This window comes from Furipterus horrens, unplaced genomic scaffold (assembly GCF_987537825.1).
Source record: "Furipterus horrens unplaced genomic scaffold, mFurHor1.1.pri manual_scaffold_6, whole genome shotgun sequence".
Lineage (NCBI taxonomy): Eukaryota > Metazoa > Chordata > Mammalia > Chiroptera > Furipteridae > Furipterus > Furipterus horrens.
The window spans coordinates 120222307-120241110 of NW_028327176.1; the positions used below are offsets into that span (position 1 = coordinate 120222307).

Sequence of the window (18804 nt, forward strand, 5' to 3'; positions counted from 1 at the left end):
TTTTTGTTTTTTAAAGGCTATGGAAGATTTCTGTGCATTTGAAAAAGAAGGAAAAAGACAAGGAAAAGTAGAGATTAGAGAAGTAATTAAAAATGAATTACTCCCCTGGCTAGTGTGGCTCAGTGGATTGAGCACCAGCCTGTGAACCGAAAGGTTGCCAGCTCAATTCCGGGTTAGAGCACAGGCCTGGGTTGTGGGCCAGGCCCCAGTTGTGGGCGTGTGAGAGGCAATCAACTGATATTTCTCTCACAAATTGATGTTTCTCTCTCCCTCTCCACCCCAATCTCTAAAAATAAATAAATAAAATATTAAAAAAATAAAAAGGAATTACTGAAGCAAGGTTTTAGAGAAGGTAAGAGAGGATAGAATCGGGGGTGGGCTAGGGATGGCAGGTCGATGCCAACAAAGACTTCTGATCCGCATCATTGAGGTGGTCTAAGTCCCTTCTGTCTGGTGTGGCAGAGATGCATGAAGAGGGCAACTGGTGGCTTCAAGAGGATGGCAAAAAAGATGTAAGATAGCTGCTGTGGACACTAGAAAATATCATAGAACTTGAGACCCAAAAATTAATCCAAAAAGATTTATTTTGATGATTTATAAAAGAAATATCACCATTGCAAGGTAAAGCTATTTACAAATTAAAAAATAAATTTACAGAAGTTATTCACATCATATTACATTAAACATGTTTATTAAAATGTTACAGGTAGTGTTGAACAAACAACACATTAACCAAGTTATAAATCACATAAGTGCTCTCAAAGTATGTTCAAAAGCCATTGGAAGACAATCCAGGAAAAACTAGAAGAATATGATTTCAGAAATCAGCAGAACGATGATTTGGACCTTTACATTACAACTGGTCTCAGGAGATGTGTGGCCTTTAAAAGTCACTTAAACCTTAAACTACAGCCAGAATCTTACATTTGGACAAACAAAAGAAACATAATTTTCTTTTTTTAAATTCTGGTGTAGCTCATAGAACACAGGACTTGGAAGAATTTATACTCTGATCGACTTGAAGGTAGTTTTAATCACGGATAATGTTATTGTGGCTAATTGGGCATTACACTTAACTTCTGTAGGCTACATGCCAATCAATATTCCTCAGAGGGAAAGTCTGAGGAATGATCAGAACCACGGCTGTGGATCTCAATGCTCCTGCCTGCTCGGGGCTTTATCTACACATTAACAGCCCCCAAGGGAAGAACACTATCCAAAGACCTGGCACTGACCCTGGTCTTGGCTGCTGCCTCTGATAAATGCTGGACACTGTCCCTGAAGCCAGGAAGGGAATACCTGGCAGCTGACTGGGCATACTTCCCTTAGCCCAGCTGCCAGGCCAAATTATAGAATGGCTGGCAGCTCCATGGAGATGCTAAAGTTTGAGACAAGGCTCAGGGATTGATGACAAATAACTTTTATGAGGAAAGTGGATAAAAATAGGCGTTTACCAAGACCCAAGATTTATTATCTAGTTTAAGCAAAGGTTTAGAGGCGTCCACTTTGGCTCGTTCCTAAGTATGGCCCTTAAAAATAAATAGAACTCCCCTACTTCATATTACCTGATTTGCAGCTAGGTATGTGACCCTAAAATATAAGTTCCAGCATACATGTTATTAGTAATTAAAAATAGCTGATTTTACTAATCTGGCCACTAGTGACATGTCATGATTATAAGCCTTAAAAATTTAATACATATACAATTTTTTTGTATATGAAATGCTTACAACATTAAAATATCAAAGGCACTTTTAGGTTACATGATAAACAAAAATACATTGAGACAGGATTATTTATTGGTTCCTTCAGCTCCTGTGTCTGTGGTGATGATCGAGGGCCCAGTTTTCCACTTCACCTTTAGCAAAGAGTGTGAAGAAAATGGCACCAAATACATTAATAGCAGCAGCGATCCAGAACACAGTTTGCCATTCTCTAATAGTGTTCTGTAGAGAAAGAAAAAATGCACATGAGAATTTCCTGTGTAGTCCACTTTATAAAAAAAGGTGGAGTCACAAGACTGTTATACCAGTAACATTATTCTTTAATGAAACAGCCCCAATGTCCATCAGCAGTGAGACTGTGATACTGTATATTTGTTCAATGAAATACTCTACAAGCAATGAGAATCAATAAATGACAACACAGATACATCTCACAAACAAAATGTTAAGTAGAAGAAGCCAGAAACAGGAGTACATATGGAACATTTATATAAAGCTCAAAATCAGACAAAACAAATCTATGATGTTAAAAATCAGGATAAGTGGGTGCTCTTGGTGGGAAGGGGTAACGGGGGGCTTTTCAAGAGTTAAGTTTTCTGTTTGGGTGCTGGTTACATGGATGTACTAACTTTGTGAAAATTTGTTCAGCAGTATACTTAGGATTTGTGTCTTTTAAAAATACATGTTATAATTCAATAAAAAGTTTACTAAGAATAAAATGTGTGGCATATCCTTGAGTCATGTGTCACTAGGCAAGTATTATGCCTGCATATCATCTCCCAAGTTCTTAGGTGGGAAGGTCAGGTGCTGATCAAGTAAGGATGAATTAAGACTGACTTCAAGTTTGAAGCCTGACCTGAAAGATTCCGCATGGCTTTCGAATGGCAAACAAAATACTTGCATTGGATTTGTCAACAGGAGATCAACAAAATACAGTTGTTCAGTGTACAATCCACTGGTATAAAAACATCAGACAGTTATCTAAATTTCTGGGTCATATGACTAACTTTAACAATCATTTTTTGGATTTTTACAATTTCAATATAAGCAGAGTGCTGCATTTGCAGCATTAAACAAACAAACAAACAGAAAACCCAGTAGAATTGGCAATGAGAAAGAAAAGGCAGTAGGAAGTTAGTATGAGGTAATTTACGTAGGAAAAGAGGAAAAACATGAAAGGAGCACTGTGTGGTTAAGTTATACTTATCTGAGATGAATGAATGTATTTTGGAGAAAAAAATCTTAGCAACCTATCTTAAATTTTAGTGACTATTTAGATGTGCTAACAATGTGTCGCCATCCTAAAGGAGGAGTCAGTCAATAATTCCATCATATGCCAGAAGGAAAAGTTTAAGACGGCTTCTTAGGATTCGTAAGACAAAGCTTCTATCTGTGTGCTTTACAGGATAAAATACTTAGTGTTATCTGGACACAATTAGTAACTTAAAATCAATCAGTTGTACTAGAAATCTCACATAGCTCCTAGTTGGCTTTTTAACAAAAATTCCACCAGTTTTTAGAGAATGCTGTTCTGTTTGTAACAAAATTGAACCTCAGACACACCTTGACTTTTAACTATTTATTTATACTCTAACTCATTACACAGAGTTCTGAGGTGGTGCAGTAAATTTTAATTGTAAGCAATTTTCCTTTTTAAAAATAATATCCTGGCCCTGGCTGGGTAGCTCAGTTGGTTAGAGCATTGTCCTGATACACCAAGGTTGGGGTTTGATCCCCAGTCAGGACACATACAAGAATCAACCACTGAATGCATAAATAAGTGGAACAACAAATCGATGTTTCTCTCTCTCTTTCCCTCCTTCCCTCCCTCCCTCCCTTTCACTCTCCCTTCCTCTCTCTTTAAAATCAATCAATAAAAAGTCAAATAAAAATAATAATATAATATTAAAATGCTTAATAACATATCCAAAATCCAGTTCAGCTCCCACTGTATAAACATTCAGGACTTTAATTTAGGAATCCGTATTTCCCTAACGCTAAGTGCTAGGAGTATCGGTAAGGAAATTAATACACAGCAGTGTGTTGACTTTCTTTTGTTGTCACAATGCTCCACGAAGATAAGGTTAAAGATTTCTGTGTCTGTAGGAAGACACAGAATTTTAGAAAAAGTCTCTTACCCAACATACCTTTCTATTATGTGAGAAAACAGTAACAAAGGGCACGGATTCATTTAAGTGAGGAATTAGAAATAGTGGGAAGAAATAGAACATTATCTGTGGTGAACACATATATGTCTGAAATCAGTGTATTTGGTAATAAGCAAGTTTGTAAACATATCCTAAAATTCTAAGAATCAGTTAATTAATTAGATCACAGAGACAAAACAAAGATAAAATTAAGTCTCTTTTAGAGGTTTAAGTCAGCTTCTTGAAGCATATATTTCACTAGTCCTTTAGGTTTCTTTTTTAAGCAGTAGAAAACTGGAGTTGGAAAGGGTCTTTGAGGTAATTAATTCTGATTTCTTACACAAAGCAGGCAACCTTTTATCCTACAGCACCTGCTCACTGACCTGGCCCCACATTGCCAGCCGCAGGCGAGAGGAGTCTGGGAGAGTCCAGGCCTACCCTGCTCCTCGGGGCAGGCCCTTCCCATGCCCCTGGCTCACTCCTCTAGGGCTTCATCCATCCAAACTGGTTATTCTCTCCTCTGTGCCCAGAGTACTCTGCACACATTTTTTTCTGTAGCATCTGTCACACTGTATTTTATTTGATTTCATATAATCTCTAAATGATGATTTTCTCAAGTGCAGAAACTTGTCATTTTTTGCCTTTGAATCTTCAGTATCTGGCATATTAATAAGCGCCCAAGAAATGCCTTTTGAATACATGGTTGACTATTTCAGGGCTCATTAATTCATACCACAGCCCATCCTGTACAGTAATAGCCTTAAACAAAATACTTCCTGTTGTCACATTGTAGCTTCTCTCCATCTGTCTTTGTGAAACTGCTGAGAACAAGTTACCATATTTCATATGGTAGTCCTTCAAATATGTGAACACACTTATCATGTCTTCCGAAGTCTCCTCCAAACACATTCAATTATTTCAACTGTTCCTTATTTATTCTCACATGATTTCCTGATCACCTCTTCATGCATTCAATTCTTGAACAGTTATACATTACCAATTTTTATTTATTTAGATATCATAACTGGTATAACTTTTAAGTACTTGTATAGCTTCAGCTACAAGATCTTTGTTTAATTTAGTTCTATTGTTCTGTCTAAAATCCAAAGAGGGTTCTTTGAAAATATACATTCCTACCCATTAAGATGTTTACTTTTTGTTGCTATAAGGAACTGAATAAAAATAAACATTCAGAATTTTACCCTGAATTAGAATGTACTCAACGTTGAGACAGATGTGTAGCTTCCAGGACACTGTGTAGATCTTTTCAGTTTATAAGTTATTTATCTACTTACCTCAGGGGTCAGACTTTTAGCAATGACAGGCCCAACCATTCCTGGAATTGTGGCAAATGTATTTGTGATGCCCAGGAGGATACCAGCATACCTGCAGAAACATTTGCACAGAGCTTTATATTGTATTACACATTTAAGTAACTTTTTTCAATAGCTAGCTAGCTAGCTATACCACTTCTAAGTTCTATTTATTTTTTAAATTTTGAATTTATTTTTAGAGACGGGAAGGCAGAGAGAAAGAGAAGGAAAGAAACATCAATCTATTGCCTCTCGGACATGTCCTGACCAGGAACCGAACCTTCAACTCAGGCATGTGTCCTGGCTAGGAATCGAACTGGTGACCTTTTGCCTTGCAGTACGACACTGAACCAACTGAGCCACACCCATCAGGAACCCAGTCTGTATTCTTATGAAATTTTATGCTAAATGAAATGCCTTACTGGAAGACAACATTACTGAAATGTTTAGACGACATTACTGAAATGTTTAACTGGTGAAAACCTTGCATTTCAATAGTTAATTAACATTCTAAATTCTATAAGCATGGTCACTGAAGTAAAAAAGTGCATAAAAAAGTACTGAGATATGACTTCCATACATCAGTATATCTAGATAGGACACTTGATATGTCTTAAAAATTTTTTTTAATTAGAAAAGCTTTAGCTCTGGCCAATGTAGCTCAGCTGGTTGGAGCGTCATTCCGTAAAACAAAGGGTTGCAGGTTTGGTTCCTGGTTGGGGCAGGAGGGAAAGGCAACCAATGTTTCTCTCTCACATTGAAGTTTCTCTCCCTCTCTCTCTTTCTCCCTCCCTTCCCCCTGTCTAAAGTCTATAAGCATGTCCTCAGGTGAGGATAAAAAAAGCTTATTTCCTGATTACAAAATTTATTTCATTGTTGAAAACGAAAGAAAAAGAAAACATTAAGAAGAAAATATTGAATTTTTTTGCTATGTATATATTTCTAATATATTACTATAGAAATGAGATCATATTAAATATCAATTTTACAGCTTACTTGCTCCACTTACTATACATCTGCTTGTAGTTAACTCCTTGCACATTGTCCCAGAAGTAGACAAGTTGGGTCTACAGCATGTGTGTGTGTGTGTGTGTGACCAAAAAGATGCATTTTTAGTAAGTTCAGAAAATGTTCTGATTTAAGGGTAAATCTTTGGGGAGTTGTATATTCTTATTTATGTTTACATGCAAATCTTTAAAGAAAGAATTCCTTCATTTGGGAAATGCTAATGATCTGTTGATTTCTCCATTATATAAGGAAGGTATATAGGCTAAACAAAACTACCATACCCAAGATCTTAGTTATCATCCTAAAAAGAATTAAATTCTTATCATTTTTTTAAAAGAAGTCCTATTGGAATGGTAATCAGAAGACCGAAAGATTCCTACCTAGTTCCACCACTAACCATCTGTATGATCTTGAGCAAGTTAGTGATAGAATATTTCATATAAACAAAATCATGTAGTATGCAAATTTTTGAATTACATACTAGGGTTACTGAGAATCATTCCAAGTTGTTGTGTGGATCAATAGTTTGTTCTTTTTTTGTTGTTCTCTCTCTTAACTGCAGAACTGGGATTTTATCCTGTAGATAGCTCTACGTTCTGGATTTTGTGGATTGCTTCCCTGAGGTATCATTTAAACATAATATTATGTCCACTGTATTTCTTGTACACTGGTAGTATCTAGACTCTAGATCCTAGAGGATTCATTAGACATTGTTAGCAAGAAAAAGTAAAGGAGGTCATGTAGTTAAAAATTAGTTAACCAAGTAAATGGGATTTATTATTTTTCATAAAAATCACCTACATATAGGAAAAAGTCCAATTAGAGCTTTTAATTTTTATGATAGGTTTATTATAAAATAAAATTGCATTCAAAATTAATGAAGCTTGATGATTATTAGTCTGTATAATCTTTAATTTTTTATTTTTTGGTTCACAGGTCAGTGCTCAATCCACTGGACCACATCAGCACACCAGCCAGGGCTAGTCTGTATAATCTTAATATGTGATAATACTATTTCTATTAGGGTTTAGGATCCTCAATACCTTGGCTGCAGACTATAGATCTGAAATTCCTCTCCCTTTTATAGATATGAAAAAGGGCCTGCTATGGACTGAACTGTGTCCTCCCAAAATTCCTATGTTGAAGTCCTAATCCCCATTGAGACTGTATTTGGGGACAGGGCTTTAGGAGGTAATTAAGTTTAAATGAGGGTGGGGTCCTAACACACTAGGATTGGTGGTCTTATAAGAGGCAGAGAGAGAGGGATTGTTCTCTTTTTTTAAATTTTATTTTATTACTTACTTATTGTTTTTCTATTAGTTTTTCCCACATTGCTCTCCCCTGCCCTGCCCACCTCCCCCCTCTCCCATCAATCCCCCACCCTGTTGTCCATGTCCATGGGTCATTTATACTAGTTCCTTGACTAGTCCCTTCCCCTTCTTTCCCCCATTTTCCCTTCCCCCCGCCCATCTGGTCACTGTCAGTCTGTCCCTTGTTTACATGCCTCTGGTTCTATTTTGCTCACTTGTTTGTTTTGCTCATTAGTTCCTTGTTTTAGGTGAGATCATATGGTATTTGTCTTTTGCCACCTGGCTTATTTCACTAAGCATAATACTCTCCAGTTCCATCCATGTAGTTGGAAAAGGTAGGAGGTTCCTTCTTCCTTTCTGCTGCATAGTATTCCATTGTGTAAATGTACCACAGTTTTTTGATCTCCTCATCCACTGATGGGCCCTTAGGCTGTTTCCAGCACTTGGCTATTGTAAATAGCGCTGCTATGAACATTGGAGTGCATAGGTTCTTCTGAATTGGTGTTTCAGGATTCTTCAGGTATAATCCTAGCAATGGAATCACTGGATCAAAAGGCAGTTCCATTTTTAGTTTTTTGAGGAAATTCCACACTGTTTTCCATAGTGGCTGCACCAGTTTGCATTCCCACAACAGTGCACTAGGGTTCCCATTTCTCCACATCCTCGCCAGCACTTGTTTGTTGATTTGTTGATGATGGCCATTCTGACTGATGTCTCATTGTGGTTTTTATTTGCATCTCTCTGATGGCTAGTGATGTTGAGCATCCTTTCATATGCCTATGGGCCCTCTGTATGTCCTCCTTGGAGAAATGTCTGTTCAGGTCCTTTGTCCATTTTTCACTTGGATTGTTTGTTGTCTTGGTGTTAATTCGTATAAATTCTTTATATATTTTGGAGATCAAATCCTTTACTGAGGTATCATTGGAAAATATGCTTTCCCATATGGTTGGTTCCCTTTTCATCTTGCTGATGTTTTCTTTCACTGAGCAGAAAATTTTTAGTTTGATACAGTCCCATTTTTTTATTCTTTCCTCTATTTCTCTTGCCCTAAGAGATATATTGGTGAAAATATTGCTATGTGGGATATGAGATTTTACTGCCTATGTTTTCCTCTATGACTTTTATGGTGTCATGGCTTACATTTAAGTCTTTTATCCATCTTGAGTTTATTATGGTGTGTGGTGTAAGTTGGTGGTCTAATTTCATTATTTTGCATATCCCTGTCCAGTTCTCCCAACACCATTTGTTGAAGAGGCTATTTTCACTCCATTTTATGCTCCTTCCCCCTTTGTCAAATATCAATTGACCACAGAGACCTGCATTTATTTCTGGGCTCTTTATCCTGTTCCATTGATCTATATGTCTGTTCTTATGCCAGTACCAGAGAAGTATCGAGGAAAGGCCAAGTGAAGACACAGGGAAAGGTGACTGACTGTCTGCAAGTCAGGAAGAGTCCCCACCAGAAACTTACCATGCTGGCATCATTAGCTTGGACTTCTAGCCTTCATAACTGTGAGAAAATACATTTCTGCTTTTTATGCTACCCAGTCTATTTTCTATGGCAGCCTTGATTGACTAATACAGCGCATGAGTAAAAATTCCTGCTTAAACTAACTCAGTAATCGATGAACATCACACATTTTTATGTTCAAAACTCTTGCACACAGGATAGCATAACAAAACCATGCGGTGCATATCTTTTTGGCTTTGCCTTCTAGGGAGTGTATCTTAAATTAACCAAGCTTGGCAGAACCTGTCTTTTTTTTTTTTCCAAACCATTAACACCTTGGCAGTAGGAGGAACCAACTGCAATGTTGCCAGGCTTTTTCAGTGACAGATATTAAGTGCTGATGAATGTTGTCAAATTCTAAATGTCAGCACGAAGAAGCTTTTCAAGTATTTATATTACACTAGGCCAGGGAGGGCCACGAAGGATGGATGATGACTGCTTGGAAAAAACATGGGACGGACTCAGGCTGGATTCTTTGCTATCGGAGTACTAGAGTTCTATGGGATTAACAGTTAAGAACCTACCCGATTTCCTTAAATATGGGCAACAAAATTATCTGTAAAAAAATCCCTATTTCAGTCGACAGAAGAAAGGCTTAGAAAATACCATCTGCACATTTGTATGTTAAATAGGAACACTGTTTATTGAAAAACCTTGTCAGGCATGGTTCTAAGTATTTTACATATATATATACTTAATAACATATATAGATATAATCCTGTTTTAATAGTAAACTCAACCCCATGAGAAGGGATTATTATCTTCATTCTATAGACAAAGAAAGACTATAACATGTTACCCAGTTTATCTGATTCTAAATCAGTATTTAATATTTTAATGTTCTAATCTATAATGCTGCCTTGTTAAAAACATAGCCATTACTGAATTCAATCTGTAGGCAAAATCAATTTTCTCATGCTTGATTTTTTTACAAGACTCAGTGATGAATGCTTAAAGGTCTGTGGTTCTCAGGTGTTGGTCTAACCAACACTGTTATCAATTGCATGGGCTTTCAGTTGTTAACAAAGACAACAAGCAATTATTCAAAAACGTGGTTATAAGACATGTAAACCCCCAGGTAACCAAGATACAGGGAACTGGAAACAACCAGCATGCTTTGAACAAAGAAATTCTAGTAGGAAAATAAAAACTGAAAGCTCATATGAAGGGCTGAATCAAAATGTAAGAGAAATAATTTTGACTTCAATGAGATTAATTTACAATTGTACAGCTGTATAATTTTAAAAGTTACATATTTGTTCACACATACATACATTTGTTGATCACAGCCATAAATCTGATGCCTTGATCAGTAGTATAGAGCATGTATAGCATTCTTCATTAGCTGAGGCATACAGGCACTTAGCCATTTTCTTAACTTCTACAACTATTTGTTGGCATCATTTATGTCACTAAATGGTTTAGTTTTATACTGTATATAGATAAATGTGTTTGTTGACTTACAAGACTCACAAAATGTTAGGGCTGGACCAGAGTCTCTAAGATGTAGAGTTCAACCACTTAGCTAATGCTTGAAGCCTACTGTCAGGATCCTACCTGCAAGCTGTTTGGTACCTGCTTCGGGACATGACCTGATCACCCTCCAGGCTAGCATGTGCTTACACAGATGCAACCAGGGCCTGGTACTTTCATATTTGTGTCGTCAGCATTTGGGTCTTTTAGTTATCTGCTATTTTCTTGAATCCTTTTTTTGGGGAATCAGGCTTAGGTTCTAATTTGTAAATCTCAAATACGTGCCTCAAGTCACAATGCAGAATTCGTTTAGGCAACTCAGCTTCTTCCTATCCTCTCTTCCACAGAAATGGTTTCTGCTGCCTTTAATTCTTTGACTTCAAGGGGTTCTTTATTATTTCATTTATGCTTGTTTCAGAGCTTTCAAATTACCACTAAATTTAAAAGTTTTTTAAAAGTTTATTTGCTTTTCTTCTTTTCTTTCATCATTATGTTAAACTCTTTCAGTTCTTAACCTACCAATATGTATACTAAATAAACATTGCCTAGCTTGTCAGGTTTACAAAATTCTTCCCTCTAAATTTTTTCTTTTTGACAAAAGTCTCTGCTCTATTGTAAATACTTCCAACATTAAATATTTAGTCCTGTGATTAAAACCACAGAGTCACTCATCAAAAAATATTAACTGAGCATACTCTATGTGACAGGCACTATAAAATAAAACTTCATGCATGATTAATCTTGGGATGTGAAAAAAATGATTACATTGCTAGACTGGATAAAAGCTATCTTCAAAAAGTTTTTTTTTAAATTATAATAGGCTTTCTACATGCAGTGTAATATTTTTATTATTATTCTGATGATCATATTTTTATACATTTAACAATGTAATTTGGCCACTAAAAACAAAATGTTTTATGTTTAACTGGGTAAATGTAAACTTCTATTTAAAAATAAAAGTCATACAAAACTGTACAAGAATAAATTTGAAATTCAAATTTAAACACTGCAAAGATTGTAACTCATGGGTTTAATAATCAAATCTATTTCTGGTTCTAAAAGTTTAAATCAATTTTAACTATATGGAAAACTATGAGTGAAAATAATTGACTCACAAAAGTACCACTTTCTCTGTCAAATGGGTGGCTATTTTATAGTCAGTATATAATTAATTATTATTTCTACAAATTTCTAAACACTAACAAAAATATTACTAATGATAAGTAGTTACCACTATCACATGAGCAACTACCAGATTCATAATCACACAAAAGAATATGCTGCCTACACTTAGGTAGTTTAATTTTCATTGGAATTCTGAATCTTGGGAGATTCTTCCATCCTATGACTATGATTAGATTATCAAGATATAAATTAGATAAACTAATATGCAGTTAGGTATTAATATAACTAATTCTATGACAGAATTATACAAAAGTAAACAGATATATGAAAAATGAATACATAACATAATATCTACAGAATAGGGCTGAAAATTAAAATATGGCTATAGAAAATGTTTTGATATATATATAAAAAAGTTGAGAGGACAAAATATCCTAATGAGTAAAATCTCATTTAGATGTATTATTTCCAGTCTATTTCTAATCTCAGCAAATATCACTTTTCTATTTTGATCTCAATTTTATTCTTAATATAAACTTACACAGTATCTTATAGAATTCACTATCATGCAGTTACTTTTTGTACCTTTTTAAATACATATATATGTAGCTGATATACAAACTCAATTATTTAATCCATCAACTTCTTTAATTAAAATTTATGGTTATATGCCCTGGCAGGCGTGGCTCAGTGGACTGAGTGCTGGCCTGTGAACTGAAAGGTTGCCAGTTTGATTCCCTGTCAGGGCACATGCCTGGGTTGAGGGCCAGGTTCCCAGTTGGGAGCATGTACGAGGGAACCGATTGATGACTCTCTCACATATTGATGTTTTTCTCCCTCTCTTTCACCTTCCCCTCTCCTCTATCTAAAAAAATAAGTAAATAAAATATAAAGAAAAAAAGAAACTGTGTTACATTTAAAAATTTTAAAAAAGTTATGATTAAGCCCTGCCCAAGAAGCAAAGGTAAACACAAAACTGTCAGGATGGCACAGATCGTGATAGAGATCCCAGTATTGCAGCTGACCAGACAGCAAATATCTAATCTAATGGCTCAGCAGATAGGAAATCTTTCTGAGGCACAGTTCAAAGCTTTGGTTATATGGATGCTTACAGACCTAACAGAGGATCTTAAACAAGACGGGGAAGGAATGGAAGGAATGAAGGCTAGTCCTGCTAAAATGAACGAAAACACATATGAAACTAGTGGTAAGGGAAAGAAAACCAGGGATCAAATCAACAAGTCGGAACATAGGGAAGGAAAAAACAGTCAACCAGTGCAGAAAGAGGAAATGAAAAGTGAGGAAAATGAGGGGAGGTTCAGAAACCTATGGGACAGCTATAAGTGGGCCAATATCCGAATCATAGGGTTGCCAGAAGGTGAAAAAGAAGAACCAGAAATTGAAAAATTATGTGAAAAAATAATGAAGCAGAACTTCCCTAACTTGGGGAAGGAAATAGAGTTACAGGTCCAGGAAGCACAGAGAGTTCCAAAAAAACGGGACCCAGGGAGAACCACACCAAGACACATTATCATCGAAATGTCAAAAATTAAGGATAAAGAGAGAATCTTAAAAGCAGCAAGGGAGAAGAAGAGAATTACATACAAAGGGGTGCCAATAAGACTGTCAGCTGATTTCTCAAAAGAAACTCTGCAGGCAGGAAGGGACTGGCAAGAAATATTCAAAGTAATCAAAAGCAAAAACCTATAGCCACGATTACTCTATCCAGCGAAGCTGTCATTCAGAATAGAAGGGCAGAGAAAGTGCTTCCAAGACAAAGTAAAACTGAAGGAGTTCATCAGATACAAACCACTATTATATGAAATGTTAAAGGGACTTGTTTAGGAGAAAGAGGATCAAAACTATGAACACTAGAATGAAAACTGTATCACAACAGCCAACAACAGAAGCTAGGGAACCGAAACAAAGGCAAACTAAGTAGGCAATGAGAGTGGGAAAGGAATTATAGGTATGGGAAACATTTTGGGGGGAGGTCAGCAGGGAGGAGGAAGGGGGGGAAAGGGAGGGAGATGGTACAGGAATTAAGAAGCATAGTAGGAGGGAGTGGAGCAGATAGGAAGATGTTGAGAAGAACTATATGCACAACCAATGGGCATGGACTAAGGGGTGGGAGCAACTGGAGGGGGGGGTCACTGGGTGGAGGGGAACAAAGGGAAAAGAAATTGGGACAACTGTAACAGCATAATCAATAAAGCATATTTTAAAAAAGTTATGTTTATAGAAACAGAGATAAGTAAATAAGGTTCCTATTTCATTTTCTAAAATTAGAAAAGAATAACATTTATTAAAAGTAATATGCATTTAAAGCTGTCCTCTTTTGTTAAATTTGTGGAGAAAGGTGTCACTACAATTCACTCTAAAAAGATTTACAAGTCTATACTGGTAATATCATAAGTCTCTCAAGGGCTGTAAGGTCATTTTTCAAAATCCCCAAAATAAGAAAGTGAAAAAAGTTTTAAAACAAAGCCTAGTAGGTGATTCAGCATACAGAAAGTGTAAAAGAAATAATTTGACAAAATTTCAGGCTTTTTATCTATTTGTAAATAAGTCTCTGACAATAGTCAATGCTTCATGTGATTTCTAGGTAGTGATTAAGATTTTCTTAGGAGAGGCAATACACTTAGTAACGAAAGCATTATCGTCTTTGCAGGGATCTTGGTTTTTAAATATCATTCTTTGCTGAAAGGAACCAGGGTTCTTTCGAGAAATGGCTGACTCCAAAGCAGGGAAGGTAGAAGAGGAATCCAAAAAATCTGGTTGTTCCAGAAAGAAGAAAGCGCTCAAGGAAAAAAAAGATGGGGCATGACTACAGGAACCAGCTAAACAGCGCTCCCATTGGCCAAATCAGAGATAACGTGAGCATAAAACTAAATAAGGACAATAATGGATTATAACTCGTAAAATAAATTAGAGATCTCAAAGTTCACATTGATGATTGATAGATAAACAAATGGGGAAAAAGCGGTGATCTTCCTTACAACAGAATCCCAACTGATATATGTGGAGGATAGGGTTGAAATATTTTCATGGTGGAACCACCTTAGTAAAAACTGGGTTGGCATGGATCATCAACAGACACTAAATCTAAAGTGGTGTGGTAAGGGGAGTTTGAAGAAGAGCAGGATATTTGTACCATCTCAAAGCATCTCTCCATAGATGCCTTTTTAGTTGAAGGAGAAAAAAAGTAACTAGTTATTGGAGAAACTTGACAACACCTTGAGTGGGTGATCAAAATTAACATCACTAGAGTCCTCTGAATGTGATTTCCTGAGAAGGTCACAGGCCAGTTACTCTGGCCAAAGACACATTATCTGAATTTAATAATGATTGGGCATTCCAGGTACAGACTACCATGAGCAAAGGGCTATGTACGTGCATATGTGTGTTGGGGAATATTTTTAGAAAATAAAAAGTAACTTAGTTGAGCTAGGGTAGAGAATCCCTACAAGATGAGGCAAGAAAGGGAGAAACAAAATTATAAAGATAGGCTGGGCTCATAATGTTGAGGATTTTGCATGCTGGCTGAGAATTCTGTACTTAAATTTAATAGAGACTATACTGATTTTATTATACATGAATAGTAATGAAAGCTTTAAGGAAAAATATGGAAAGATCAATACACAAATAGTTTTTCAGAAAGAATTTCAACATGGTAGTGAATATGAAAGTCTATATTCATTCTTCCATTCATGCAATTGACTGAGCAGGCCCAGGTGCTGGTACCACTGTGGTACATATGACAGACTTGGCCCCCGCACTCTTAGAGCTTACAGTCCCACAGCTTTTGCTTAGGTTTCCTTTTATTTCAAATGGTTTCTTGGTCCACTGATTAACTGTTACAGGTTTTCTTTCCTTGGTTCCCCACTGTTACGGATATATGTAGCACAGGTCATACTTTCTCTGTACTATCAGCAGCAGTTATAGTGTATTTTATGTAATGTTTTTATGGAAACACTGTGTACAGAGGTGACAATAGTTAGAAATTTAAATTTAAAAACATCTTCATGCTTTAATTATTGTGTAAACAAAATCTTGTTTAAGAATTTAAAGTCATTTCTAGAGTAGTTAAGTTCATAGAGACAGAAAGTGGAAAGGCGGTTGCCAGGGGCTGTTGAGGAAGGGGCACGGGGAGTTAGTGTATAATGGGTAGGGAGTTTCAGTTTGGGAAGATAAAGTTCTGGAGATGGATGGTCGTGATGGTTGTACAACTATATGCATATACTTAATGCCACAGAACTATACACTTAAAAACAGTAAATATTATGTAAATTAAAAATAATTTAAAGTTAATCACAGCCAATCTTTATATTTGTACTCACGAAGGAGCAATATCCAGGTGGTTGATGCTAAATCCAGAAGAGCAAAAGCCTCCCAGTGTTGTTGATATGGTTAGGAATGCAACAGCCAAAGAATAATCACAACCTATGAATCCGGCAGCTACCAGGAATACTGCAGGGCCAATCATTCCTGAAATTAAAAGGTTATAAAAAGAAAAAGAAGCCCAGCATTAATATTTGTTTGCTCTACCTTAATATAATATAAATCTGATATTTGATATCACTGCCACCTACTGTAGAAACATTGTACTGCCTAGAAGACACAATTTATATTAGAGTTTCATGAAAAAACTTGTGGAAAACATATAGGCATAATGCAACTAATATAAAAGTAAAAGGAAAATCTCATTATGCAGTCCATTAAATCTACATGTGACCAAGACTCGGCTAAAGTTCAATCTACAATGTTAGAGAAAACAGCAAGAAGAGAGTAACAGAAAAATATGGTCCCAGAGAAAAGAAATAATTGATACAGAGTGTGATTTAAAATTCAAAGAAAATAAACCAAATTATAAACTCTGTCACATAAGGTTTGAAAAACACTTTATCTAGGTTTTAACAACTGAAAACAATATGCATAGTTTATTACAGGCAGTGAAGCATAAAATACAACATAGGAAGGGACTTAATGAGTGGTCTGCCATTTTTTCTCTGTGTCTACAGCGGTGTGATCCAGTAGCTCTCTGTGATGACAGAACTGTTGTATTTGTATATACTACAACTGCACCTGAGAAACTTATTTTTAAATCACAACTGAATTTAAATAGCAACATATGGCTGGTGGCTACCATACTGAACAGATCAGGTCCACAGAAAGCCAAAAAAAAAAAGAAAGGCCTTTAATCCCCCCACCCCCCACCCCAAATCTAAAGGAATTTATTTCATTTGAAGATGTGGAGTAATTTCTTGAGAGTCGAAGTAAGCGGTGGAACAGGACAGCAACTTTCAGTGGTAGGTATCCAGAGGAGTTTACATAATAATCCTAAATAGGATAATTCTGTAAACTAATGCATTATATGCATTAAAATATACTGTTTTAATAAGTGAACAAAATAAATGACTAATATTGTCATTTCTCTTTGCCTTACACTGTAAACACAGTAAATAACTGTGACCCCAAACAAAACCTGATTCACTTCACTTACCTATAAGGCTAAAAACTCTTCGAACGCATATAGTTGAAAAATTCCATTTTGCTCTTAAATGGTCAGCAGCTTGACCAGACAGGATCATACATAACCAACAGCCAAAATAAGGCACTGCAGATAAAATCCCATTCTGGGAGGGATAAGAAGATACAAGATTAATTATGGTGGGAGGAAGAACCAAAATACATCTACACACACACCCATCCACAACCACTTGAAAATAAAGGAAATATATAGCAAGGTACTGTTAATTTTTATATACTTATAGTTAATAACACCCCTGGCTGGTTTGGCTCAGTGGATTGAGCGTCGGCCTGCTAGCTAAGTGTCGCTGGTTCGATCTTCCAGTCAGGGAACATCAGAGAAGGAAAACTCTGACTCCAAAAAACCTCCGCTGCCTTGCGGCATACCTCTTCAGGGGAAAGGCTAAGGGAGTAAACCCCAACAGAAAATCCGGAGCCAGAGTCCCTAAGGCGGTTTGACATTGTAGTCAACACTGGCAACTCCTACGGCGCACCTGAAGCCAAGCTGTATTGACTCCGTCTTTCCCTTGGACCCTTCAGCTGCGAAGAGAGGGGGGGTCTGCTGCATGGGCAACAGCACACCCTCCATATCACCCTGCCCAGGCTCTGTAGCTTCAGCTCCACTGGAGAGGACACTCCAGCGTCATCGCAAGATGTCGATTCAACACGGGAGGAGACAGATACCGTGTCACTCCCGAGTCGGACTGCACAACCATTCTCGGCGGTGCAGATAGACTCTTAAGAAGCTACACCATCGTCTCTCGAGACGGACGGCTGCCGACGATAGTTAATAAATTTGATTTACAGAAGGGTTTTGGGATTCAGTTCAGTGCAGTCCCTAAGATCCTGTCTCAGAGGGAGCTAGATCTCACCAAGTCAAGTCTGCTCAAGGCATCTTGAATGTTATTTTGGGACTTGGGTTGTAGCTTCAATGAGAGAAGACAAGTCTTCCTATTAGCCTATGGATTTTTCCCACTGAACAGTTTCTGTCTTAAATTTTCACTTATTTATTTAAAAAATATTTTTATTATAAAACATATAAAACATTAATATATGTCTAATGAATTATTTTTAAAATTGATTTGAGAGAGAGAGGAAGGAGGAAAGAGAGAAAGATAAACATCTATTTGTTGTTCCATTTATTTGTGTATTCACTGATTGCTTCTTGTATGTGCCATGACTGGGGATCAAACCCACAACCTTGGCGTATCAGAATGATGTTCTAATCAACTGAACTACCTGGCTCTTAGCAAATTACTTTTAAGTGAACACCACCTAGGTCAAGTGTCTGGCATACTAGCGAATGTTTTGAGCAGAGGACAAAGGCAGTGAGGTGATTGAGAGACACTATCTTTTCCTCTAAGTCACCCCTGGACAAAATGAAAACACCAGGAGATAGAAAATAAAATTCATCATGGAAATGTGTTCTTTTTTTTTTGGTAGGAAATTATTTGACAGCTTTTTAGAAAATCAGAAATTCTATAAAATAAAGAACACATGCTCAAAAAAAATAAAAAAGAGAGAGAGAGAGAGAGGAATTTCCTTCTACTAATTTTTCTTCAGCACAAATCTGAGATGCAAAGACTAAATGGTCTAATTCTGCTAAAAAGAAATGTTTTCAAAGTCTGAGAGAGATAGGTACACTCCTTAGTGTTTATAAACTCA

At 36.5% G+C, this 18804-nt stretch overlaps 1 protein-coding gene across 1 annotated transcript in view; it reads right to left on the reverse strand.

Moving 5' to 3' along the window:
* Nucleotides 1–1486: 1486 nt before the first annotated feature.
* SLC17A5 (solute carrier family 17 member 5) overlaps nt 1487–18804 on the reverse strand; it is a 58704-nt gene continuing 41386 nt past the window's right edge. Inside the window, exons 8-11 of the mRNA XM_090280507.1 lie at nt 17114–17246; nt 15951–16098; nt 5167–5257; nt 1487–1946 (exon numbers count right to left, since the gene is read on the reverse strand). Coding sequence (XP_090136633.1) covers nt 1809–1946; nt 5167–5257; nt 15951–16098; nt 17114–17246 — 510 coding nt within the window. The 3' untranslated portion in view covers nt 1487–1808. The remainder of the gene's footprint in view (nt 1947–5166; nt 5258–15950; nt 16099–17113; nt 17247–18804) is intronic.